The following is a 26,651-nucleotide window of genomic DNA, read 5'->3' on the forward strand; positions in this document are numbered from 1 at the left end:
ATTTCGTGTCAATCATCCTTTCCTATTTGTTATAATTTATCCCTACATACTACTATAGGATATAAATAGAGCTATCAATTTAATTAAAAAGTCCTAAAGCAGAATGTGTTCTTTCTTTTGATCTTCCACTGCTGGTAGATCCCCAGTGCATGCTCCCACATCTTTATCATTTAATAAATTAATTCCACTGAATTACCTACATCTACATGCATGTCTATGCAAATAGTAACATGCAATGATGCAATAATCCTCTGTACATATATGCGTGAAGGGTTTTACTCAAATTATTGGCAGCAATTTCTGAACTACTTTGAACCGTTCTCGATCATCACGACGTCAGAGACACGCATAGGTCGATTTCACGACACAGAATAAATATATACTTTATATATATGTTATCATCAATCACAATAATTCTTGTACAAATTCAGTCGGCTGCATGTACCTGTCATTTTACTGCCACATCCAATACAGTTCTAATAATTTCTTTTTTCTGAAAATAATAAAAAGAATATTTATATTGAACTAATAATTGTTTACACATGTTAATCCTATTACGCCACTTTTGTCAAGAGATTTCTCTTCTCTGGGAAGAGAAGCCCAGCATTTTAAAAATAGGGGAAACTTAATATGAGTCCAATTTTATGAGCAATTATTAGTTATAGTCCAATTTTGTTTTAATTTTTTGGTTAGGTCCAGTGATTCATTATCCACATAAGCTTATTTGTATTCTCTTGCCAAATTTACCCTCAAATTAACTAATTAAGTTATTACTTTTTTTTTAAAATTTGTGATTAATGTTAATCTTATCCTATTTAAATCTCCTTTTTTCTTCTCATTCCCCAAACCGTTCATTTCTCTTTTATTGTTTCAATTCTCTTTTCTTGTTTCTCCCTCACAATATCTTTCTCTTGCTGTGTTATTTTGCCCATAAATACTCTTCCATAATATTCCTCTTCTCCTCCTCCTTCCATAAGGATGATCAACATACATTTGATTGGTTTAAAAAAAAAATTGCATTAGTCAATCTTGTGTTTTGGGTTCTTCGTCCCTTTTTTTTTTTTTTGCTTCTTTCTCCTTTTTCTTAGATTATTTTTAATTTTGAAGTTCTATCGAATTTGCATTTTCTCTAGTGTTTCCCCCTCAATATCATTTTTCTTCCCTTTTTTTTTTTGGTTTTTATCTACCTAAATCACTTGTCCTTTTTTTAATATTATATTGTACCTGTATCATGAATAATTGTATTTATCTACCTATATATATATATATTACATATTTTGTTGATAATCTATCTAAGATTAATTGTGTTTAGGGTTTTTTTATAATACTCTACCTACATTAGAGATTAATTGCATATGTAGCGTATGTTTTTTTGTTTGTAAATTAACTACCTGCATCACAGATTGATTGCATTGCCTACCTGCATCACAAATTAGTTGCATTATCTACCTACACCATAGTTTAATTAGATATTATTTACATATATCTTCATCACATATTTTGTATTTATGTCCCTATATCATAGGTTTTTTCTTTTTGTAATCTACTTTTATCAAGAATTTATATCACAGTAGATTTTGTTGTTGATAAACGTGCCATGAATTTTAATTTTTTTCGTTGGATATTGAATAGATTAAAGGCTTTAAAGATTCAAAATTTGGATAAATCAATAAATTTAAATATATTTTCATTCAGATTATAAAAGGGCAAAATGGACATAAAAAGATGAATTGAACCTAAACTGAAGGCACATGGAACTGGACTCAATCGGAATAAATTAATAAATACGCAGAAGACATGTTCATGGATTCATGCACGGATATTTAGTTGGTTTTCCGCAGTTAATTATATTTCTCTCATATCTTTCTGTTGTGTAAGTCTTCCAAGTTTAGAAGAACCAAAACTTCCGTTCTGTGGTGTCTAATATTCTGTTAGGGGCCGTTTGTTTGACAGGACTAGGGAGGACTGGACTGGACTATAGTCCCTTGTTTGGTTTGTAGCAGGATTAGTTTTAATGACCTTAGGTCGGACTCGCTCAGATTATTCACCTCCTTACGCGTTCTTAACGAGGAACCCCAGTTTCGGGAGGACTCGTAAGCCCTGAGAGAAAGCCGCGAGAGAGTCACTCATCCAAGAACCTACGTCGCTCGTCCTCATCGCTGCGTCTTCCCTCATCGTCGTCCTTGCCTTGCTCCCTCATCGTCATCTTCCTCATTCTGATCTCTGCGCCTTCCCTCATCTGCATCTGCTCGCCCTCATCTGCTCCGACTTGTCTGGTAAACTTCGCATCTTCGCTTTATTTCGTCAATTTGTTTTGCAGATCGTGGTATTACTGAGCTTCATTTGATTTTGTTGTTTTGGGTTTGAGAAATTTTCAATGATAGACCTCTGCACTTGAACAAATTAGGGTTTTGATTTTTAGGTCAAATTAAGATTAGAATTTGGGGTTTTCATATTTCAACTTTTCTTTCAAATCCTCAGGTAGTAAAAACCGCCATCACAAAATTTGCTCAGTGATGAAATCTAAGCCCTGAAATTTTGTTTCTTTTCGCATTTTCTGAATTGGGTTTTTTGATTTTTCGGGTTTTGATGCTTTGCTTGTTTGGATTTTGTGAAGCAATTTCGTGTCTGGGTTTCACAAGAGGAAGAAGAAGAGGAGAAGGGAAGCTGAGCAGAAGCAAGGAGAGGCATTGCGGCGGAAACGTCTCAAGCTGTGCAAAAAGGTTGGATTTTGTGGCTGTTTTTTGGCCGTTTGATTGCCTATTTTGCATAATGTATAGCTTGTTTACCACTCATTGGATTTTGATAGTTGGTTGATTTGGTTTTTAATCTCATTGTTGCGAAAAGTTGGTGTCTTTGCAAGAGGAATTACATTGAATTATGTTACTACTCTTTGGATTCTGTGAGTGATTTTTATATATACCCCGATTTTGTATATATAAATTGGTACAAGTTATTAGGTTCTTCAAATATTGGCTGCCTTTCAATGTTTAGAACTAACCCAACTTAAATAATGAATAATTTCTCTTTAGTTCTTGAGTGCCCTGCCTTTCTTTCATCTGGATCGTTGAACAGAATATTAGGATATGGCCTTCTCAGAATCTAGAATATGTTTCTAGCACAGTGGATGTTTTCAGGATTTTGTTTTACCACCACCATGTGCCATCAACAAGTTTATTAGTATAAACGTGTAGGATATGTAATCTATGTTCTGTTATCTGCCACTTTAAATCTTACTTCATTTTGTTTGTATTCGGTTTTAATTATTATGCGTTCAATTGTTCCAGGGGAATTCTATATCGACTACAAAGTACAACTTCATTACATTTTTTGCCGAAAGGACTCTTTGAACAGGTAATTCACGGGCCTTCAATGAATTTGATTTTAGTTTTCAATCAATCTGCTTGCTGATGCAGTTCGAAGCTTATCTGATTTTTTGTGATGAAGTGTAGTTATATCATTTTGCTATGCGTTATGCATAAACAAATTGACTAGAGTGTATGTATGCAGTGTGTATGTATGCAGTGTGTGTGTGTAGTGTAGTTATATCATTTTATTTTGTCATGGTCCTGAGAAGTTGTTACACTGCCAGTGTGTATGTATGCAGTGTGTGTGTGTGTAGTGTATGTAGTGTGTGTGTGTAGTGTATGTAGTGTGTGTATGTATGTACTGTGTTTGCAGTGTGTATGTATGCAGTGTGTGTGTGTAGTGTGTTTGCAGTGTGTGTGTGCAGGGTGTATGCAGTGTGTATGTATGCAGTGTGTGTGTGTAGTGTATGCAGTGTGTGTATATGTGTAGTGTTTGCAGTGTGTATGTATGCAGTGTGTGTGTGTAGTGTGTTTGCAGTGTGTGTGTGCAGGGTGTATGCAGTGTGTGTGTACTTGCAGGGTGTGTGTGTAGTGTATGTTTGCAGTGTGTATGTATGTAGTGTGTGTGTAGTGTGTTTGCAGTGTGTGTGTGTAATGTGTTTGCAGTGTGTGTGCAGGGTGTATGCAGTGTGTGTGTACTTGTAGGGTGTGTGTGTAGTGTATGTTTGCAGTGTGTATGTATGCAGTGTGTGTGTGTAGTGTGTTTGTAGTGTATGTTTGCAGTGTGTATGTATGCAGTGTGTGTGTGTAGTGTGTTTGCAGTGTGTGTGTGCAGGGTGTATGCAGTGTGTGTGTAGTGTATGTTTGCAGTGTGTATGTATGCAGTGTGTGTGTGTAGTGTGTTTGCAGTGTATGTTTGCAGTGTGTATGTATGCAGTGTGTGTGTGTAGTGTGTTTGCAGTGTGTGTGTGCAGGGTGTATGCAGTGTGTGTGTACTTGCAGGGTGTGTGTGTAGTGTATGTTTGCAGTGTGTATGTATGCAGTGTGTGTGTGTAGTGTGTTTGCAGTGTGTATGTATGCAGTGTGTGTGTGTAGTGTGTTTGCAGTGTGTGTGTGCAGGGTGTATGCAGTGTGTATGTATGCAGTGTGTATGTGTAGTGTATGTAGTGTGTGTAGTGTATGTAGTGTGTGTATATGTGTAGTGTTTGCAGTGTGTATGTATGCAGTGTGTGTGTGTAGTGTGTTTGCAGTGTGTGTGCGCAGGGTGTATGCAGTGTGTGTGTACTTGCAGGGTGTGTGTGTAGTGTATGTTTGCAGTGTGTATGTATGCAGTGTGTGTGTGTAGTGTGTTTGCAGTGTATGTTTGCAGTGTGTATGTATGCAGTGTGTGTGTGTAGTGTGTTTGCAGTGTGTGTGTGCAGGGTGTATGCAGTGTGTATGTATGCAGTGTGTGTGTGTAGTGTATGTAGTGTGTGTAGTGTATGTAGTGTGTGTATATGTGTAGTGTTTGCAGTGTGTATGTATGCAGTGTGTGTGTGCAGGGTGTATGCAGTGTGTGTGTACTTGCAGGGAGTGTGTGTAGTGTATGTTTGCAGTGTGTATGTATGCAGTGTGTGTGTAGTGTGTTTGCAGTGTGTGTGTGCAGGGTGTATGCAGTGTGTGTGTACTTGCAGGGTGTGTGTGTAGTGTATGTTTGCAGTGTGTATGTATGCAGTGTGTGTGTGTAGTGTGTTTGCAGTGTGTGTGTGCAGGGTGTGTGCAGGGTGTATGCAGTGTGTATGTATGCAGTGTGTGTGTGTAGTGTATGTAGTGTGTGTAGTGTATGTAGTGTGTGTATATGTGTAGTGCTTGCAGTGTGTGTGTGTAGTGTGTTTGCAGTGTGTGTGTGCAGGGTGTATGCAGTGTGTGTGTACTTGCAGGGTGTGTGTGTAGTGTATGTTTGCAGTGTGTATGTATGCAGTGTGTGTGTGTAATGTGTTTGCAGTGTGTGTGTGCAGGGTGTATGCAGTGTGTGTGTGTAGTGTATGTAGTGTGTGTATATGTGTAGTGTTTGCAGTGTGTATGTATGCAGTGTGTGTGTGTAGTGTGTTTGCAGTGTGTATGTATGCAGGGTGTATGCAGTGTGTGTGTACTTGCAGGGTGTGTGTGTAGTGTATGCAGTGTGTGTGTGTAGTGTATGTAGTGTGTGTATGCACTGTATGCAGTGTGTGTATGTATGTATGCAGTGTGTGTATGTATGTATGCAGTGTGTGTGTGTACTTGGTTTATAACCATGATATTACAATGTGAATGTTTTGTATTGTGTGGGGTTGATGCTGAATTGCAATTTTTTGTGGTTGTTGGTTGCAGAGAAGAGGAGCATAAACGGAAGGCTAAGGCTAAGGCTACTGCATTACAGGTGTCCTTTAATTTCCCTTTTCACATGCAATGCCTAGCAATGATAGCAATCCTCATACTAGTGTTCTTAGACACATGTTTATAGATGTATAAGAGTAGAACATTTTGAATATGATGCCTCGGGTTAATGAAAACTTTTTTTTTTCAACGCCACCTGTATATTTGTTGCCTCGGGTTAATGAAAACTTTTTTTTTTTTTTTCAACGCCATCTGTATATTTGTTGCCTCGGGTTAATGAAAACTTTTTTTTTTTCAACGCCACCTGTATATTTGTTGCCTCGGGTTAATGAAAACTTTTTTTTTTCAACGCCACCTGTATATTTGTTGCCTCGGGTTAATGAAAACTTTTTTTTTTCAACGCCACCTGTATATTTGTTGCCTCGGGTTAATGAAAACTTTTTTTTTTTTCAACGCCACCTGTATATTTGTTGCCTCGGGTTAATGAAAACTTTTTTTTTTTCAACGCCACCTGTATATTTGTTGCCTCGGGTTAATGAAAACTTTTTTTTTTTCAACGCCACCTGTATATTTGTTGCCTCGGGTTAATGAAAACTTTTTTTTTTCAACGCCACTTGTATATTTGTTGCCTCGGGTTAATGATCTAGTTAATTTGTTTTTTGTTTTTTGTTTTGTTTGGATATATATGGATCGAAGGAAGCTTTTATTGATCTTATTATTAGAGATGTCTTATTTGGAGACAATTTGTATTTGTACGATTCTTGTGGTGATGATGCTACGTGGCAAACAGAGACATGTTGAACGACCCACATTGACTAACCGTTCACTTATTAGACGAGAGATTAGTTTGTGTTATCTGAATGGTATAATAGGGAATATTGATACTGAATGTGTCAACGAATTGAGAATGGATATAAGGACTTTTGGCATATTATGCGACTTACTTCGTCAAGATGGGAGGGTAAAAACTGATGGTTTGGTGTCTGTAGAGGAACAGGTGTGTATGACTTTACAAATATTAGCACATCATACTAAGAATCGTAGTGTTGGCGGTAGATTTTATAGGTCGGGAGAGACTATAAGTAGGTATTTCAATAGCGTATTGCAAGGAATTTTGCGATTACAAGGTATCCTACTAAAAGTCCCCCAGCCTGTGCCTATTGATTCTACAGATCCTAGGTGGCGATGTTTTAAGGTATGATGAGAATTTTTTTTCATTTTCCCTAAGCTTTAACTCTTCATTCCCTTTGTATAAATTAACAAAAACTTTTTTATTTTTTATTTTTAAGAATTGCTTGGGAGCATTGGATGGAACACACATTGATGTGCATGTACTTGAAATTGACAAACCAAGATACCGAACAAGAAAGAGTCGAGTCGCAACTAATGTGTTAGGTGTGTGTTCAGGAGATATGCAGTTCATATATGTGTTTCCGGGGTGGGAGGGTTCCGCATCAGACTCTAGAGTGCTACATGATGCAATTAGTAGGCCTAATGGTTTTAAGGTACCAGCGGGTAAGACTATTACTTAGTCTCAACTTTGTAAGTTAGGTTTAGTTCTGTTTGTCAACTACAAAACACTAATAAGGTCTTTTTTTTTTTTCATTAGGTTGTTATTACCTTGTAGATGGTGGTTATACAAATGGTGAAGGATTCCTTGCACCCTATAGAGGAATACCTTATCATTTATCTTAATGGGAGGGACGAACACCTTCTAATAAGGAAGAATATTTTAACATGAAGCATTCTAAGGCAAGGAATGTAATTGAACGCTGTTTTGGCCTGCTAAAAGGAAGGTGGTCGATACTAAAGAGTCCATCTTTCTATCCGATAAGGACACAAGGTCGAATAATTACCGCTTGTTGCCTACTACACAATCTTATTAGACAAGAGATGTCTCTAGATCCAATGGAGAATTTGCCAATAATAGAAGATGGACAAAATACAGAAGAAGGTGAATATGTTGGTAGTGTTCAAACATCGGACCAGTGGACTGCAATGAGGAATGATATGGCTCAGGAAATGTATAATGAGTGGAGAGCAATTAGGAACCAGCAACCGAACTAGCTATATGTGTTAATGATAACATTTTATTTTAGTATTCCTTTTTTATCATGCATTTGTTAGATATTAGCACAATGATTGGATGGTATGCAAATTAATTGGATGTTATGCAAGTTGATTGGATATTATGCAAGTTGATTGGATATTATGCAAATTGATTATTTGTATGGTATTTTCCTTCATTAAAATATTTTTTGTTTAGGTATGGATAACGAAAATTTTTTGAATGCTACTCAAGAGCCAAAAGGAAGAAGGCGTAAATGGGAAGCATTTGAGGAAGAAGTATTACTAGGAGTTCTTGAGGATTTTGTTGCTCGGAAGCAACGGTGTGACACCGGTGCTTTCAAACAAAGTACTTTGGTTGAAATAGCAAAAACTGTCAATGTTTTATGTCCTCATTCAAATATAAAGGTAAATCCACATATTGAATCCAAGTTGAAGAAATGGAAAAAAACATATAGTATGGTCGTTGACATGATAAACACAAGTGGATTTGCATGGAATGATGTCAAAAAGTGCGTTGAAGTTGACAGTGATGACGCATGACAAACTTATGTGCAGGTTCATATCCTATTTTATTTATGCATTAGTTATATTCTTGCTGCTATATTTGTTACGCATGCTAAATTTTAGTTTTGCTATGTTGATATAATCTTAGAGAAATAAAGAAGCCGATGGATGGAGAAGCAAACCTTTTCCACTGTTTGATAGATTTGCATATATATTTGGAAAAGATCGGGCTACGGGTAATGTAGCCGAAACCCCTGCTCAAATGATGGAGGAACAAAGTCATGATCATGTTGGTGAAAGTGATATTGGAGGTGAAAATTTTGTTTCTTCAATGAACCAACAAAGCCAACAAAGCACCCCATCTGAAAATAGCCAAAGAAAGAGGAAAAGAGCTGTGGGAAGTTCAAATGATGGAACCGAGGCAATTATCAGTGGACTGAAAGATTTTTATGTTGAAAGTGGGAAGAGGATGCAAATGGTAACTGAAGCTTTAGTTCAAGGTACTGCAGATCATACTGACATAGCTAATGAACTTGAAGCAATGGGTCTCTCTCCTATGGATCAAATTGATGCATTGTCTCTTATTTTGGATAAACCAAAAAATGTGGGAGTGTTCAGGGCAATCAAACCGGAACTCAAGAAAGTGTTCTTCCAAAGGCTTTTAAGCGACAACGCAAGCGGATGAGGATTTTAGCTAATGTTAACATGGATGTATTTTAATAACGTTAACATGGATGTATTTTATTAATCATACAATCTTATGTTATGACTTATAACTTAGCTTTGCACTAGTATTTTGGCTTATGTTAACTAGCCATTTTGTAAATTATGGAGATCTATTTTGGCTAATGTTAACTAATGTTAACTAGGATTTTCTAAATTATGGAGATCTTATGTACTTGTATTTGTTGAAGTTGCATGTATTGGGCACTATTATTTTTCTTCTGTTGGGTGATAGAGTTTAAATCAAGCTACATTTGCAAATTAAACCCAATTCTATTAGCAGGTAATAGAAACAAAACAATTGTCAATTTTTTTTAAGATTCATAATATACATGGCAAAAATATGCTCCAATTAACCCATATCATGAGATTTATAGCATTACTCTATTACACAATGGCAAAAATTTGTAGTCCTAGTCTAAGCAAACACAAATCTGGTGAACAGTACTGTTTTTCTTATCCTGCTTCTTAGTCCGAGACTGCACCAAACGCTTCACTAAGTTAGTCCAGCTTAGTCCAGTCTAAGCCAGTCCAGCTTAGTCCCGGCAGCTAGTCCAGTCCGAGACAGTCCGGCGCAACAAACGCACCCTTAAAGTACTAATTATTAATTAATATAATGATGGTTCTTTGGTTCATATAAGTATGCTCAAAAGAATCGTAAGAAAATCAATGGCGAACCCTTCAAGCTACTTAAAAGAAATTAAGAAAATAGTTAATTAGTATACTTTAAAATCACGATTAAATATATTCTCTCGTTACTTTCCTCTAATTTGAAGGCATGGACATGATTAACTAAGATACTTAATTAAACTTGGCCAACCTGGTTGAGTGAGTATGGTTCATGTGGGGTTTCCGATGATCTAATGGTCCTACGCTTTCAGTAGTGATTCCTGACAATCAAGTACTACTGGTTGTTAATTATCTTATTAATAATTATTAAACTAGTAATCCAAAAAAATAATTAAATTAGGGTGTATGTTGGATTATGTCTCTACAAGAAATCCAGCATTTTTTCCACACTAATTCGTATTTAATTTGTAGCATAAGTTAGGAGGATATCATAGTTTAGGTGGGTTCATAAAACAAATGGGCAATATTGTAGTTTTTTGGTGTCGGTGAAAATAGAGAGATTTAGGTTTCTTGCCCTAAACCCTAAACCCTAAACCCTAAACCCTAAACCACAAACCACTAGAGAGTTGAAATTTTGAGCTATGAGGTACAAATTAGTTGTTCCACAACGACTAGAGTGTTTACTTAATTAGAACGGAAGATATTATGAATCGAGAAAAAGAAAGAAGGAATGGGTATCAGATGTCTAGAGAAGGCTATATTCCGAAAGTGCATTTGGGAATATAACTGAAACTACGTTAGATGTCCAGAGAAGTGGATTGTTTGATGGGAAATGCAAAATTCTGAGGCAACTCGGTTGGATCAAAGGATTCTCATGCATACAGGTATGGGTATGGCACTGAGTCGAATAAAGGATGGATGTTCCTCCAGAGGCATTATGCAGTAGAAGCATGTCATGCTCCGAAAACTACCGTCAACAATCAAGCAACTCAACTTGTGAACTTTTGATAAGGGAAATGTATCTTATAAATGGTCAAAAGAAGGTCCAGCATTTTTTCCAGTTATTTTGAGGTTTATAGACGCGACGATAAACACCAAAAAAAAAGAAAATAAAATGGTATAAATTAAGACTCGCAGCCTAGAAAGTAACATAACTCCGATCAATCATCCAAGACAACGACCCCCTTTCCTTTAGAATCAACCTCCTCCTGTTCTTGCTTTCCCAGATCATCAGAAATCATCCCGTCCACGGGTTCAGGGTCTAGCTCCATAATTGTAGCTTCGGCTTCTGCAGTGTCCGCCACGACAGCATGGTTTCCGTCACTTTGAGGAGATGGTGGTTTCGGGAGAACAATGCTACTTGACTCAGCTTCCGATTGCTTACCCAGATTCAGTATGTGAGATGCCGGTGGAGGATTATGGGGCGCAGAAGAGAGAGTCATGTTTATCTCTTCACAAATGGTTCCTAAAGCAGTCGGACATGAAGTATGGGCATTTCGTTCCATGAGCTTGCACATCTACCAACAACGTAGGGAAGAGGAAAAAACAAAAACGAAAATGAATTGATTATCAAATCCTTATACTGAAACCAAGATTGTACTCAACAACAAATATAATGTACCTCATTATACAGGCGAGGCAATTTCAACCGATCTGGATTGTTGTCACAAGCTGCAGCAGCAACTTCTTCAGGAGCTGCAATTTTAAACATTGCCAAGCTAATCAACAGAAGCCAAATAAAGGAGTAGACAGATTACCGTTATTGCTCTGCCAATCAGAGCTTCAAGAAACAGAAATAAACTTACTGATGTCTACTATTCTAGGCAACTGATCACCCATGTGACCATTAATTTCAACAGAATGAGTGCTTGGCAATATTGTAGCGTTGGGTTCACTCTCGAGTTCTTCACTTCCAACCACAGTTGCTTCACCCTGGGAAAACAATCAAAACCAGCATCAACAACCAGATCACACTGCAACGAACTTGTCCACATAGAACCATGCCTACTTTCATGAATGACTACTAACAGGGATAATAAGATTACAAGGCACTTAAATGTTGTTCTTTAAGCTCCAACAGAAAATGAACAGTTGGTGCAATATGCAGGTGCCATGAGATTTCAAAACACATAACTTACATATTCTTCTGCAATATACTCTGAAACATTCCCTTTCTCCAAAAGAAGCACTCTTTTCTTTATATATTCTACCTGCCTTCTCTGCATATCTCTATATTGATATAACACAGAAGTGTTTTGATACAACAGCGGTTGGTTAGCGGCATGACTGTTTCCCTGGGCAACATTAGCTCCTATATCAATTCCGCTACCATTTTCACTCGCATGGATGTTAGGTCCTTCTCCATTAGCTGTTTTCTCACCATTTTGTGCTTGTGTATTAACTTGTCCATGGAAGGGTAGATTTATAAAGGGAAGATTCAACTCTTGACAGATAACTTCTTGAAGCCTCAGGTCCTTGTCATCAACAATAGCTTGCCATCTTCCATATCCATGCCTTAAGATCGAAATAAGCAAACAGTAAGTGGAAAATTAACATAAGGATCACTCAGCATGTACTATTATACTCTTAAGAAAACTAGAATCAGTTCAGTATGAATGACAATGCTCGACTTCTAGTGATAGATGCAGGATCAGGAGACACTCCAAAAGAACAGCAAACCCTAATTCAATAATTTCTAGAGAGGGATATTCCTGGTCGAGTGAATGTTTTGCCTTTCTGGCTATCTTAAGAAGTATCAACCCAAATTAGTGCAAGCACGTTTTACTTGATTATCAACAACTGCACTGCTAACAAGGACACAGATGAAGCCATGTATATACATATCTATGAGGATACGATTCATGATATGTAATGTTCCTCATCAGTCAGACAAGCAAAGAATAATCATTAACAGCAGATGCATTAGATAATTACGTAAAAGCAGTGAATAATTGTAAATATCAAGCAGTAAATGCATACTTAATTACGGCACGCAACAATGTCAAATCATGTTCCTCCTTCCAATACTTTCCACCCTTCAGTCCAGGGTGGAACAAGAAGGTATCCTCTGAAAAAAGTGGAGCACCTGGATTTCTTAATGCTGCTTCCACCTATCATTGCAACAGAAAAAAAAATCAAATCAGATGAAAGTATGTTACTTTTATTCCAAATCCACCTATTATATCCCGTCTGTGTGGCTTTCCCCACCCTTCAACATGTTTTTGTGATATTACTTTATATTAAAATATTCGATTTGCAAATAATACTTAACTGAGTGATGCTTTCCTACCAACAGTTTGTCAGGTTATGTTGTCCCTCATGAGCAGGGCATATTGCCTTATTCCCGGTCTTAATAATAGTCTGGCAACATAAGGCCAGACTGCACATTAAAGTCATACTTTTTTTTGAGAAGAAACAATTTTATTAAAGAATAGAGAACAGCACAGAAGTGGATAAGAAGTCCACTAACTGTATAACAAGGAAAAACCATTAGGATTTGGCTACAGCAGCCATTTCTAGACCTAGCTCACTTAACTGCTGCTAATAAATCCCATAGAATTTGAGATAGAGAAACATTATCAAACTCTTTAGTGACCGAGGCCCAAAGAGCTGCCCAATATTTTACTCTCCCCCAAAGTTCTTCTGCCCCCACTCCAGTATAATCTTCAAAAATCCTCTTGTTGCGTTCCAGCCATATATGCCAGAAAATTGCCGATACCAGACAACCCCACAAAACTTTGGATTTTTTCCTTTTTCCAAGTGCCTGAAAGTTTGTGCTTAGTAGCTCGAAACACCCTTTAGGAATGACCCAACTTGCTTTAACCTCCTGTAACAATTTCCACCATAGTTGGATCGAGTAGGAACAATGAAGAAAGATGTGATTTACACTCTCCTCCTTGGCTTTGCACAAGCTACACCAATGTGGTGATAAGCACATAAGAGGGTTTCTCCTTTGAATTCTGTCGCATGTGTTTAGATTCCCGTTGGCCACAAGCCATACAAGTATTTTAACCTTCGGAGGAACTTTTGATTTCCAAATCTGAGGGTAAGGTGGAAAATAATGACAAACTAAATAAATCTAGACAACCCTTCATTTGAGGAGATCCAAACAATTGCATCACCTTCAACACTTCCGACAAATAATACACAGTAAAAACTCAACTGACAACCTACATTACTCACTTGGTTAGGATACGTCCAAATACCAATTAATTTATTTTTTCTCAAAATACTTATTTTCAGAGTGGCAACAATTGAACCAACAATTGAACCAACAAGCTTACCCTTTTCTTCACCAGCATCAGAGTGGCAAGCCTAACAAGTACGTCTCCTATTCTGAGCCCGTCTTTAGGAACACCATCTACAACCAAGATAAGCAACAGTAACACATTAAGACTAGAAAATGAGGACATCGACCATATAGAGGGAAGATGAAAATGATACGAGTTGCAACAATTTATCACCTGCAAAGGTTGGAGAGTCATTGTCTCCTTCAGCTATGTGCTCCAAGAATAGTTTAGCATATCTGAAATAAAAAATACGGAACACAAATAAATTCTTCGCATATATGCACAACACAATACACACAACTATTCAAGCAAGCATGAAAGTCATTTGGAATATACTTGTTGAAATCCCACATCGGCCGTCTCTCTAAGAAAAGAAGAGTTTAAATGTTCTAACCCAACTCCAACTAATACCAAGGCCTTTTGATAAAACCCCACACCTGTCGGACTGTGCAGGTGGTAATAACAAGTTGGGGACAATATAGGTGTTGTTGGAAGTGGGCCCTTTGGCCCGTCTCTATCATAAGTTGTGATGAATATGACACCTCAGGTATATCTGTTGACAACCTGGAAAGATCGAGCATCCATTTACACCATTACCTTATAAATAATGATCAAGATGACATACCATTTTATCAACTTAGGTAGTCTTTTGAGTTTTTAATGGCATATCAACTTTTAGTGCTACTTAGAGAACAGAAATCCGTACATCATTCTAGCTACACAAATATGGATCACATCCAAATGTCTAGTACTTATCCCTAATTCGCACTATATTTCATTAATGTTTTTCAAATATTTTAAAAATACTGCTTCCCAAATTAACAAAAATAAATAAACAGGTGCATCACATTGTCACCCCTGACATCTACAAAAATGTATAATTCAACTGAATCAATGACTCTAAAAACAGCAAGTCAATAATCTAACAATCCTGAAAAGCATGTGGACAAGGGAGGAAAGAAGACAAAGACAATACCAGATTAAGGAATTAACTCAAAAATCAAAACGGATGCAAATATGGAGACATTACCTATCTATTTCTTCAAATGTCTTCTTCATGCGTGCTGTAAACTCTTTCCAGTCATAATCCCCAACTCCGAACCTGCACATTCCAGAGAATCTTGTCACCAAAAAGAAAACGCCCTACTCAAAGACACATACAAGACAATTTAACATGTAGAAGCACTCACAATAACATAAACCCCTAACCCCAAATATGCAATACATTCCAGACATCCTTGTCAGAATAGAGTTACACAAAACACAATTTGAAATGTAGAAACACCCACTTTCACCAGGCATGCACATCTATGTACATACACATGCTGTAGCACATATTTGTTCGAGCCTTAATGGGCCAACATAATAATAACTGCTGGACAAGAAAACTACAAATTTTAAGAAACTACCTCATCATTATTTGTACAAACAGTGCTCTCTGACTTTGATTGAAACCCAAAACTTTGAATGATCTTCCTTCTCCTTCCATCAAGGGAGGGGGCTCTGTGCTTTCCACTGCAAAATAAATTAAATAATTCATTTCAAAGTGTCAGTTTGATAACCAAGAGATAGCAACTAGTTGTTAATTTGTTATCAACTTATTGATACAGTACTGGAAACATACCACGACTTCTCTTTCTGTTAGGCGGCCTCTTCCCCCCAGAAGCAGTTCCGGAGGATGATGTTTCACCATCCATCACTTCGGCTTCATAGTTATCATCCTCGCCGTCAGAACTCACATCTTCCAAACCAGCAAGATCGTCATCATCAACAGATACCATCTGAAAATTTTCCAAAAGCTCAAGATGTCTAATGGCATCTGTTACCATAGATCTCTAATAACACGGTTTCATCCCATACAAACCAAACTAAGAATTTTGGAATTTTTTTCCTAAAGAGTTAACACATGAGATAAAATTCATCCGCATATTAGTTAAGGTCTTCAAAGAACACGGCCACGAGACGCATGCACATTCAACCATACCTTAGATCTGAAAGCCAACGACTTCATCCACATCTTTATGGGCTAAACCCGTAAATGGAGTGGGGAGGGGGGAAGAGAGAGAGAGAGAGAGAGAGAGAGAGAGAGAGAGAGAGAGAGGGAGAGGGAGAGGGAGAGGGAGAGGGAGAGGGAGAGGGTGGGGGGAATAAATGCTTGAACGAATATTTTTCGCTCTTGAATAGCATGGTAAGTGGTTGGTGGGTTTACCTTATCGTTTGTCTCTCATCTTTTTTTTTTTTAATTGGGAAATTAGCTATTCGAATGATTCTACGACAGCCTAGTGCTGAACTAAACAATCTCAAAATAATGATCAGTCTATTAAGGGTGATATAATGGATCTATAAGGGCATCTGATCAGTTTGCCAATCAAGGTTTTTCTTTTTTATCATTTTAGCCAATCGCCCTTTTTAAATTGTTTTTAAGGTAAAACGGAAGTTGTGTAAAACCACTTGTACAGTATAATAAACAAGTCCTAACCGAATAATAAGGCTCTGCCTGTTGTGGGGGATGGTAAGGCATCAATTGATCAAAGGGGTAAATGATAAAATTATACTAGTGCAATTTTAGTGCCATACCTGCTTACGACTTCGCTTTCCTTTTCCCAAAGCATTAAATTCTTCAACTTTATGCACTTCATATTTGTCTTTTAGTAACTCTTCCCAGTAATTTGTTCTTTCAGAACTGCTCGCAATAGGTCGACTGTCCATGGCAGCCTTTTGTGGTTCTTCCTCTGCTACAGTCTCTGCTTCATCAATATATTCAAAATTTGCAACCTATAACACATGATGCTAGGTTAATTTCCTTACAAAAGATCCCCATGAATCACAAGTCAGAAACATGAGATGAGACAGTAGTAGATCATGTGGAGCAAGACTGCCTAGTACTAGAAATTGTGACCCTGCATGATAAGACCGGATGGAAATAAAATCCCAAACTAAGCTACAGGTTTTGCAGACAGAGACTTTGACTTCAATAATATACAGATGAATATCACACCAGCACGGCTGCACCACAGGTGCTTGAACCCCCTTTCTGAAGAAGGTATTATTCAATGAGGAGAAAGAGGAAAAAGGGATATATAAAGTAAACTCTTAATTTCCCTTGGTCTCTGAAATATATGAATAAAAAAAATTTGGGGTCATAAATTCTCCAAAACAAAATTGAATTTAATCTCTTACATTTCATGTGTCTTCATATTTAGGTAAGTGTTTAATTAACAAGATTTATCAAGATAATGTAATTACAGGGCTACAAGGATAGCAATTCATGTGATGCAACAAAGAAATAAGGTAAAGAACGAAGACAATTTAAAAGAGAGGGAGTGTTACAAAATAAGAGAACCTTTATCCTTGTTGGTTCCAATTGTTCCAACAACTGAAGCATTCCAATCAACCACTAAGTTTGTGATTTCAATAATGCATAACCAATATCTATGCACAAATGATTTGTAAAGGAATTTAGAAACGTCCCTAGGCACGGTTAAAATTAGAACTACAAAAATTATGCAAACGTTTTGCCTTGTTAAAATCAACCTAAATGTGACAACTCTAAAATACAACCATATAGAATCAATCAGCGAGTGTGTGCTACAAACTATGTCCAACTCCCTAAATTACTTTAGTGTTATTGTGCTACCGTGCACTAGTCGAAGCTCATCCAGAACAAGTGAGCACTACATCAAAGTAAAAACAATTGGTACCCAATAGTCTACCATGCTTAAAACGTTGCTGCATTTCTAACATAGTCAAATGCCTGTGTGCTACGACCACATGTTGCCAACAGAACAAAGGCCCAGGGCATCAATAAAAATTATAAAATTGTAACTACCAAACAACAATATCAAGTATGGTGGTGAAGCAATTAAGCCTTGTGTAAAGCACCACAAGCATCATATGCATTTGAAATATAACCGTAAGGACCATTACTATGTATGTTGTAGAAGTAGAATATAACCTTGAAGGCCTTTAAAAATCCATCTTCATCTTCATCATCCAACAAAGCCTCATCATCCCCAGCTTGATCACGATCCAGTAGTCTACCAGCAAAGAAACAGAACAAACAAGAATTTTGAGAACATATACTGAAATGCCGTCATTTCACTAAAACAAAGTGGGCTATAAATTTACCTATCTATTGCAGCATCATCATAATGAATTTGACGGGATTTTCCTGCTTCATCATTTTCGTCAACAAATAACTCCTTCGATCCATACCTTATGATGTCATCTAACTCTTCCTAACATAAATTCCAAATCAGTTGAAACTTTGATTATATTTTCAAGGTACATAGTGTCGTTACACCTCTAAGTGCAGTTATCTGAACTTACGTTCAACTTCTATTAAAGAAACTGCAAAGAAGAAACTCTAAAAAGCACAGCTCCATGAGAAAAGTGACAAATATCAAAAAGTTCATTCAATTGACAAAATGTTACACATAAATGCTTCACTTTTCCTTTCAAATAAGTATGGCCGCCTATTCTTTGGTTAAGTAATATTTTGATCCCTGCGTTTGCTCATAATTTTTTTTTGTCACCAATTTGGTCCTTGTGTTTTAACTTTATCCCAAAACAATCTCAGTCTGCTTTCATGTCCTCTGTGTGTGCTATGTGCGGACATCAATGCCCAAATTAGACAGAAAGTACTATAATGGTTAACAAACTAAATACTATGCAAATTGAAAACACAGGAACCAAACTGAAATTTCATAAATTTCCTATGATTTTTTTTTTTTCAGACTTTCAACTTGGTCCTTGTGTTGTCAATCATTTGCAGTGTGCATTAGCTTCCTACATTCTAACCACAAAGCATCTCTTCCACCAGATTTATCCAGGATACAAAATTGCAAATAATAAGTGTAAAGATGCAATGAACCATGGTTACAAAACCCATTTCACTCTGTTTGCTAGTTCAGCCTGTTTCTCTCATTCAACCCCAAGAGAAGAGTTTTCAAGATTCAAAGTTGTTCCCTGCAAATATCCTTGAGCTTTTTTAGCTTAAAAAAATCCTAATTTCACATACATCTCAAAATTATTGACCTATAACTTCAAATGGGAATTCGGTTCTTCCTTTCCAACTGAAAACTAATCAGTTTACCTTCCAAAAAATTCATAATCACCCAACTACACATTTTGTTTTCTTTACATGCAGAAAAAAAAACATATAAATTAAGCATGAAAACTAAATTTAGTCTGCCACTGGACTAACAATGACCCAAATGTCCAAAGACATTTGCATACCTGGTTAATCTCTTGTTTCTTTAACCTTCCAACAACCAAATGCTCCAATACCATTTTCTTCTTTGTCATTTCCATCATCCGTTCTTCAATGCTTCCTCGGGTCACTAGCCTATAAATCATTACCTGCAACCCCGAAACCACTATGCAGTTTAAGAGACGGTAACCAAACAGCCAGATATCAATGAAGAATTAATTTCAACCTTGTTAGTTTGTCCAAGTCGATGAGCTCTTGCCATAGCTTGTAGATCAGCATGTGGATTCCAATCACTGCAGACCAAAAGCAAATTTCTTGAAGAAAGTTCCATGACACTACGTATTTAATTATTGCACGAATGTAAACTAAGAACCAATGTACCTATCATATATGATCACTGTGTCTGCAGTTGCAAGGTTTATTCCTAAGCCCCCAGCTCGAGTAGATAGCAAAAAACAAAATCTGGAAGAACTTTTGGCATTAAATCGATCTATTCTTATTTGTCTCTCAGCTCCACCAACTTTTCCATCTATCCGTTCGTACTGCCATTTCTGACCAAAAAAATTGACAATTTTAAATTATCAACTGTTTCATTCTGCAAACTAGAGTCCAACATCAAAGAATGTTGACAAACAAACAACAAAATAGCAACGATTGAATACTTTGAAAGTACAATAGTCTTCTAGCAAATCAAGCATGTGCTGAAACTGTGAATATATGAGAACCCTATGCCCTTGCTCCTTTAGTTTCACCATCATTTTGTCCAACAATTGCAATTTCCCAGAAGTTTCCAACAGCTGTCTGTCAAATAGTAAAAGAAAAGTAGAATCAGCTACCTCGGAAGCTCAAAGAACAACACCTCAGGTTTATAGCTTACTTTAAAGGGTATAGATCAAGAAAATGCAGACTCTTTTTAACACAGCACAAGGCAAAAATAATCTATCCCAGCCTTATGAACTTAAAGCACCCAAATGAGTCGCCAATGCTATACAAGAAACCAGTAACCCAAATAGACAGCATTAAAGATGATATCGACAAACAAGAAAGAAATAGTATTACTTGAAAGCTTCATTTGGATCTGCGATGACTGGTTCAACTCCCTCTAACATAAAAGGATGACAACAAAGCTTGCGCAATTCCATAACCACATTGATAAGAGATATCTGGTATAAAACCAAATTATTGTCAAGCTGGAACAGAAGGAAAATAATAGTAATTAATTTCACTGGGAACTTAGTCTTACCTGCGCACCACCTCGACGAGTTAGTATCTGGTAGTTACGGGTCAGAATTGCTTTGTAATACTCTTTCTGTTTGCTGCTTAAATCAACACGTAATATCAGTTCCTTTTTAGGAGGTAGTTCCTTCATCACATCCTTTTTCACTCCTGCACCAATTACCAATTGCACACAATTTACCTAACTTTTCAATTTATAATGGTCAATGCAAACCAAAAGAAAAATTCACAGTAAAATCCAAATTATCCTTAATGAATTAATCATCTGGGTAAAACAAACAAACAAACAAGCAAAAACAAGAATACATAGCAATGAAAGCGTAATGTAATACGTCTCTAAGAGATATTTAAATGGTATTAGTGATCCAAAACTTGAAAGAATTTAAGATTTATACTTCTTAGAAGATGGGGAGCCAACATTCTGTGAAGCCGAGAAATTTGTTCCTCTTGATTTATATCCTTAAACTCTTCCTGGAACTCTTCCAAACTTCCGAACTGCAAGTATTTATGTGTCAACTCAAATAATAAGACAAGTTTGTTTTCAACTAGCTAAATTCAATACCTTAAAGTTGATATGGTACTAACCTTCCCAGCATCAAGGAAATGCATAAGCATAAAGAGCTCGTCCAGATTGTTCTGAAATTTTATCACATGTCAGCAAAATGATAAGTTGATGACAGACAAAAAAGACAATTTGAATATTATTTGTGATACCCAAAGTCCCATAAGGAACAAGAACGCTATAAAACCAACAAAAAAGACAACTTGACTATTATTTGTGATACCCGGGGACCCATAACGAACAAGAGCAATATAAAACCGACAAAAAAATTAAATCAGATATCACAGGGAGGGAACTGTAAAACACAACTAAAATGGATCAATTTTGCAAGGATAGATGTAACACAAAACAATCTCATAACAAACCTGGAGGGGAGTTCCGGTCAGAAGCACACGATGATTAGTACAATACTGCTGTAACGATGAGAATAATTTTGAATCCTTATTTTTTAGACGATGGCCTTCATCAACAATCTGCATATGGAGGTCAGCATTAGGCAGATATCAGACATTGAGGACCAATAATGTGTACATTGATTTGAGCCACTGAATGTTACCATGCACTCCCACTTTATCGGTTTCAGTGATGTTGAGTCTAGGTTGATCATCTCGTAAGATGTCAAGAGAACATCAAATTTGATCCTATCTTGCTTGCTTTCGCTAACAATTTGACCAGATTTCTTTTTCTTCATCTTCTTGTGATTTTTGGGGAAGTAAAATTCATATTCCCGTATGACAGCACGCGCTTGGGAAGAGCCAACATACATAACCTGAACTAAGTGAATTTCTAATCAGAACCACACTTACAAATAAAGATAAAGAAGACAGGTATTTAATTTACATACCACATTCATTTGAGGTGCCCATGTTGCAAATTCCCGTTCCCAATTTCTCAAGGTTGAAAGTGGAGCCACAACTAGATGTGGAGAGACTTTCTCTTCAAAAAGTGATGCTAAAAAAGCAATACTCTGTATAGTTTTGCCTACAACCACATAAAAATTCGAACTGTTGGTAAAGTCCAGCTATCTAGAAGAAAAGAAAATAAAATTTCAAGGATAAGCAAAGACTGACCAAGTCCCATCTCATCTGCAAGTATAACATGTGTTTGTTTGGACCAGGAGAAACGTAAGAAGTTCAACCCTTCAAGCTGATAAGGATGTAGAGTGCCTTTAATTGCACAAAAAAGTAAATGATCAAACTAAATAACACAGGAAGAGACATGCATGCCAGACTGCAGAAATAACATATCAGAGAAAATAATGTACCTCCAGAAAGAAAATCAGGACTGCCTTCATACTGTTGAAACTCTGTCTGCTTATTTTTTGATTCCATGGCATCTCTAAGACTGCTCTTCTGCTTACTAGACAAAACTTTATGAGACCTAGACTGAATTCTGTTGAATCTCCCTATTTCCGGCTGAAATGCAGCTATGTCAGATTCAGATTCCCAATAGCACTCATCATAGGGAAGTTCTTTCCACTTTACTAAATATTCTTTCTCATCATCTTCCCTGAAGCATTCAACAAGTATTACCAGAGACTCATTAGAAACTCAATGACATATATTAACTGAAGCGTGCAGTTCTCTGTTTAAACAGGGATTCATCTTAAACTTAACTTAGCACGCTTGAGGTTCTATCTTAAAACCTTCTTATATAAATTCAAATTTCAGATAGACTAAAGATTACACACCATATTCGATCAACAGTAGTTCCATAAGATATGTGTTTTTTTGTATTGTTAAAACCTTCTTATATAAATTCAAATTTCAGATAGACATAATTTTTTTTTTTTTTTTTGTATTTCAAGAAAAAAATACAAAACACAAATCATATGGTACTAAATAATTACAAAGGAAGTTTAAAATGGGTAAACCTGCAGGCCAGAATTCGATCAACAGTAGTCCATTCAGGTCGAATAGCAACAAAATCATCCTCAGAGTTATTACTTGATTCCATTTGACGATGGAAATTATTTACTTTTGTCTTCAAACGTGGATGGGCTTTGAAAGCTTTCACGAACTCCTTCTCAGGAACCCTGAACAAAAATATATGTAGTACGGTAAAGAGGGATCATGAAGATGTACCAGTACAGTAGGGTAAACTGAAACTCTTTAATTGACAAAAGATCGAAAAAGTTAAGTAAATGAAGTTTACTGCTAAAAAGGTGATACAACTTGCTAAATAAGTACAACTAGAAAGTACTAGGGCAGGTTTCCAGAGTCGAACAACTCTACTGTAACCCGTTATGCCTAACAGGAGTTCAAACAAACAGATTTAGCTGGTATAGATAAACATAATAAGCTGAAACCATTACCATGTGCAATGCAAATAGGATAGTCCCTTCCACTTTACAAGATACTGTTTTACAAAAATTTGCTTCGAGCCCAGCGTTGAGGCATCACTATCACCAGCTACAGTAGGGCGCATTTCACAGTCCAAAATCTTATCAATATCATTTAATGGGCTTACCTGCAAAAAAAATAAGAAAAAAAAATCCCAGCTATCACCAAACCCTACGATCTGTAACTAGTTTATTTACAAAAACTGACTTTAGAAAGAAACCATACACATTCAGGGCATCTCCAGTTGCCAGGGGGAGGTGATCTCAGTGGTGGAAGTAAACACTTAGAATGGTAAGCATAACTACATGTTTCACAGCCCAGAAGATTCCCAGTTCCGCCACAGGCTTGACATGAATTCTCTTTCTATTTGTCCCCCACCGCCAAAAAAAAATACAGAAAAATGTAAGCCAAGGATTTTCTATAAAAAAAATTTAAATAGAAAGGAAGCATGAGACAGAAAACTATAATAACATATCAGAAAGTAATATTTCATTTCAAATCTCCAAAGTATAACTTCCATCATTTTCCTATGATATTAAGTTCAAAATTCATCAAGCAAGGACTGCAATGTTATGAACAAATTATATTTCACATATAATATAAGAATTTTGCTCTACCCAGTCCATGTTGTGCAGTAATAGAGAGAATTTTTCTTTCAAGAACGGCAAAGAAACAATACGGAGTTCATTTAGGATGAAAAGTTTCTTCTAAATCTTTTTTCCATTTTGGGTGTCAAGAATGCTATTAGTGAAGTGCGAATACTCTGAGACATTATCCAAATACCGAGTTTCTGTTTTCTAGAGCATTCAAAAATCCAGAACATAGCATTACTGACTAAAAACGTCAGTTCTTTTAATTTCCCAGAAAATCCTTCATTCATTCATTGGTAAAATGTATTTTAAGTAAAGGAATGCTGAAATATCTGTGTGAATGGGACTCTTGATGCATAGTTACTCCAGTTATTTTTTGTAATGCGCTATTCAGCATCATGCATAATGATGAATGATAAAAAGAAGTGGGTGAGAAACCAACGGAAACAAGAGAAAGTATAATAAAAATTAGTCGAAACAACCAGCGTCACTCCTAAGATTCTTTTCAAATTGCGTCATGCATAATGATGAATGATAAAAATAAGTGAGTGACAAACCGCGTCACTCCTAATAATCTTTTCAAACTTTTCCGGAGCTGCCCCACGTTTTCCAGTCACAAAATCAGCCTCATCATCTGACTCATCAATATTGTAAATTGGTCTTCGGTCTGACCTAACACGAAGCCTCTCCACCAAGCTACTCATATTCTGCAAGAAGGGAATGGGGAGATAAACTGAGTCAGCAACTGGATCATACATGAGAAACTGGGAAAGAAGTTCTTATCAACTAATTTAAGTAATTCTACCTTAAATGGTCCAACCACTGTGATATCTACACACTAAACACAGTAGTCTTCTGTTTAGAATTAATTAGAAATATTTCTTTATAACACAGGAAAACCCATCTATCTAACAATATTTTCCACTCTTGAAATCTCTACTTGTTAACATTTTTTTTGTGAGCTTCATACGCCTGAAAAGTTTAAAATGACATTGTGCATCATATGCAATGCAAATATGATTATGCGAGCACAATCTGAATTAGCAGAAATAATTACTTAGTATTGCTAAAATGATCAACTAAATTTAGCAAGATGCTATTATCTTCAACCAAAATGTCAATATAATAATTCCATAAACTGAACAAATGAAACGTTATACAGAAAACCAATTAAATACAAGACCTACATGGTAGGGAAAGAAAAATCCTTGTAATCCTACAATAAAGAAATTACCCCAACCCGCCTACCTACAATACAAAAGCAGTTCTTTGGAACAATAATGGGATCATTTAATGGTAAGCCATAAATGATGAAAGAAAAAGTGCACCTGTACGCGCATACGTAGATGGATTGTACAAAAATACATACAACTACACACTCACGCGCATACACAAGCACATCCACATGCATAGAACATCATAATCAAGGAATCAAGAACGTTCACGCAATCCATATATGCTAGGAACAAACTCGTAAGAATTCCTCATTTATGAAGACTCTCATTTTTCTTATTCGAACCAACATAAAAACCATTTTGCATTATCAACATTACATAGTTCACAACACGTCAGGTTGCTTACCCAAGAATAAAGAAACTCATGCAAGAAATAAAACTTAAGAGCTGAAACTTCAAGCAACCAACTCCACAATGAATTGAACACACCAAACAGCAGTACAACATATAAAGTGATTCTCATTGAGAAAGCAATTTAATGAAAAAATACCTCCGTGTATCAAAACAGCAAACAACCCTACAAGTCCAAATTCACAAACCACATGAGGGTTTCTTGGACAGAAAAATTCAAAATTCCCCATGACCACTTCTTGGTCACTTAGTGGAGTGATATATTTAAAACAAAATTTAAATCACATTAGTAAAAGCAGAAAAAAAAAAAAGAAAAAAAAAGAACCCTAAAAGACCAAAATTCACAACCCATTTGAAGGTTCCTATAGCAAAGAATAATTAGAATTTCCCACCACTTCTCGGTCACTCAGAGGAGTGATGTGTTTTCGACAAATATAAAAACAAAAAACCCATTTGTAAAAACAGCAAACCAACCCTAAAAGGCTAAAATTCACAACTCATCTGAAGGGTTTCTTGTGCAGAAAAATTAAAAATTTCCCACCAATACTGGTCACTCAGTGAAGTTATATGTTTAAGCTAAACCCACAACGAAAAGCACAAAACCTGTTTGCAAAAACAGCAAAACAACCCTAGAATCCTGAAATTACAACACATCTGAAGGGTTTCCTGAACAGAAAAATCAGAATTTTCCCACCATTTCTTAGTTACAACTTAGTTAACTATTGGTGTCTGATTGATGAACGCAAAGTGAAAACACACACAAAACCCTGTTAGCAAAAACAGAAAAAGAACCTAAAAAGCTCAAAATTCAGAAAACCATTTGAAGGGTTTCTTGGACATCAAAATTCACAAACCATCTCTTTGCACTTAGTGAAGTGATACGTGAGTGTTTAATTAAGAATATATTAGCGTAATTAAAATGTCTTAAGGGAAGAGAGGGCGTTACCGGAGCTCAGTGGATCTGGGGGACCAATTATTTCGAAAGTGTGCCTGAAGCCCCCTGAATCCAAAAACGCCCGAGTTTGGAGCGGGTTAGAGAAAGATGAAACGAAATACAATAAAATAAAAAATATAAATGGAAAATAAAAAAGAAAAGCGGTGAGTAGAGAGAGAGAGAGAGAGGGAGAGAGAGAAAGATGGGAAATGATTTTCTTACCCCTCGGACACTGTAGAGGATTTTCGGCGTGGAAACTCTGTTTACTTGGGGGGCTTTATAAAGCTCTAATTTTGGGTTGGCATGGAAATATTAAGGTTGTCGAAGGATCTTAAGGTCTTTTCACGTTACATATTACGGGTTAGGTTTC

At 36.5% G+C, this 26,651-nt stretch overlaps 2 protein-coding genes across 4 annotated transcripts; one reads left to right on the top strand and one right to left on the bottom strand.

The window, feature by feature from the left end:
* Window positions 1–889: 889 nt before the first annotated feature.
* LOC139192023 (uncharacterized) lies at window positions 890–9,182 on the top strand. 3 transcript variants are annotated; one of them, XR_011575784.1, is made up of 6 exons: window positions 890–2,276; window positions 2,618–2,723; window positions 3,288–3,354; window positions 5,658–5,706; window positions 7,930–8,288; window positions 8,386–9,182. XR_011575784.1 is itself a non-coding variant. In XM_070813096.1 (4 exons), the coding sequence occupies exons 1-3, from the start codon at window positions 6,433–6,435 to the stop codon at window positions 8,271–8,273; spliced, it is 996 nt and encodes a 331-aa protein (XP_070669197.1). In that variant the 5' UTR covers window positions 6,389–6,432; the 3' UTR covers window positions 8,274–8,288; window positions 8,386–9,135. The 3 variants fall into 3 exon arrangements, 1 of the variants encoding a protein (XP_070669197.1); XM_070813096.1 differs by lacking the exons at window positions 890–2,276; window positions 2,618–2,723; window positions 3,288–3,354; window positions 5,658–5,706 and adding exons at window positions 6,389–6,858; window positions 6,953–7,178 and having other exon boundaries at window positions 8,386–9,135; XR_011575785.1 differs by lacking the exons at window positions 890–2,276; window positions 2,618–2,723; window positions 3,288–3,354; ... (1 more) ...; window positions 7,930–8,288; window positions 8,386–9,182 and adding exons at window positions 6,389–6,858; window positions 6,953–7,178; window positions 7,273–7,881.
* A 1,350-nt stretch (window positions 9,183–10,532) lies between these two features.
* LOC103442695 (CHD3-type chromatin-remodeling factor PICKLE) lies at window positions 10,533–26,528 on the bottom strand. Its single transcript, XM_017334230.3, has 32 exons — window positions 26,504–26,528; window positions 26,294–26,347; window positions 24,319–24,468; window positions 23,397–23,534; window positions 23,144–23,298; window positions 22,703–22,864; window positions 22,094–22,338; window positions 21,900–21,995; window positions 21,674–21,810; window positions 21,386–21,598; window positions 21,195–21,302; window positions 20,853–20,903; window positions 20,663–20,762; window positions 20,275–20,417; window positions 20,091–20,194; window positions 19,694–19,832; window positions 19,413–19,582; window positions 19,258–19,324; window positions 19,058–19,180; window positions 17,948–18,057; window positions 17,775–17,856; window positions 16,397–16,594; window positions 15,444–15,600; window positions 15,229–15,334; window positions 14,850–14,921; window positions 13,994–14,055; window positions 13,814–13,890; window positions 12,510–12,640; window positions 11,669–12,044; window positions 11,336–11,462; window positions 11,152–11,225; window positions 10,533–11,047 (listed from the first exon to the last, which is right to left on the bottom strand). Exons 3-32 carry the CDS (start codon window positions 24,463–24,465, stop codon window positions 10,691–10,693), a joined length of 4,227 nt encoding a protein of 1,408 aa, XP_017189719.3. The 5' UTR covers window positions 24,466–24,468; window positions 26,294–26,347; window positions 26,504–26,528; the 3' UTR covers window positions 10,533–10,690.
* Window positions 26,529–26,651: the final 123 nt, after the last annotated feature.

The sequence above is a fragment of the Malus domestica genome, chromosome 15 (assembly GCF_042453785.1).
Source record: "Malus domestica chromosome 15, GDT2T_hap1".
NCBI lineage: Eukaryota > Viridiplantae > Streptophyta > Magnoliopsida > Rosales > Rosaceae > Malus > Malus domestica.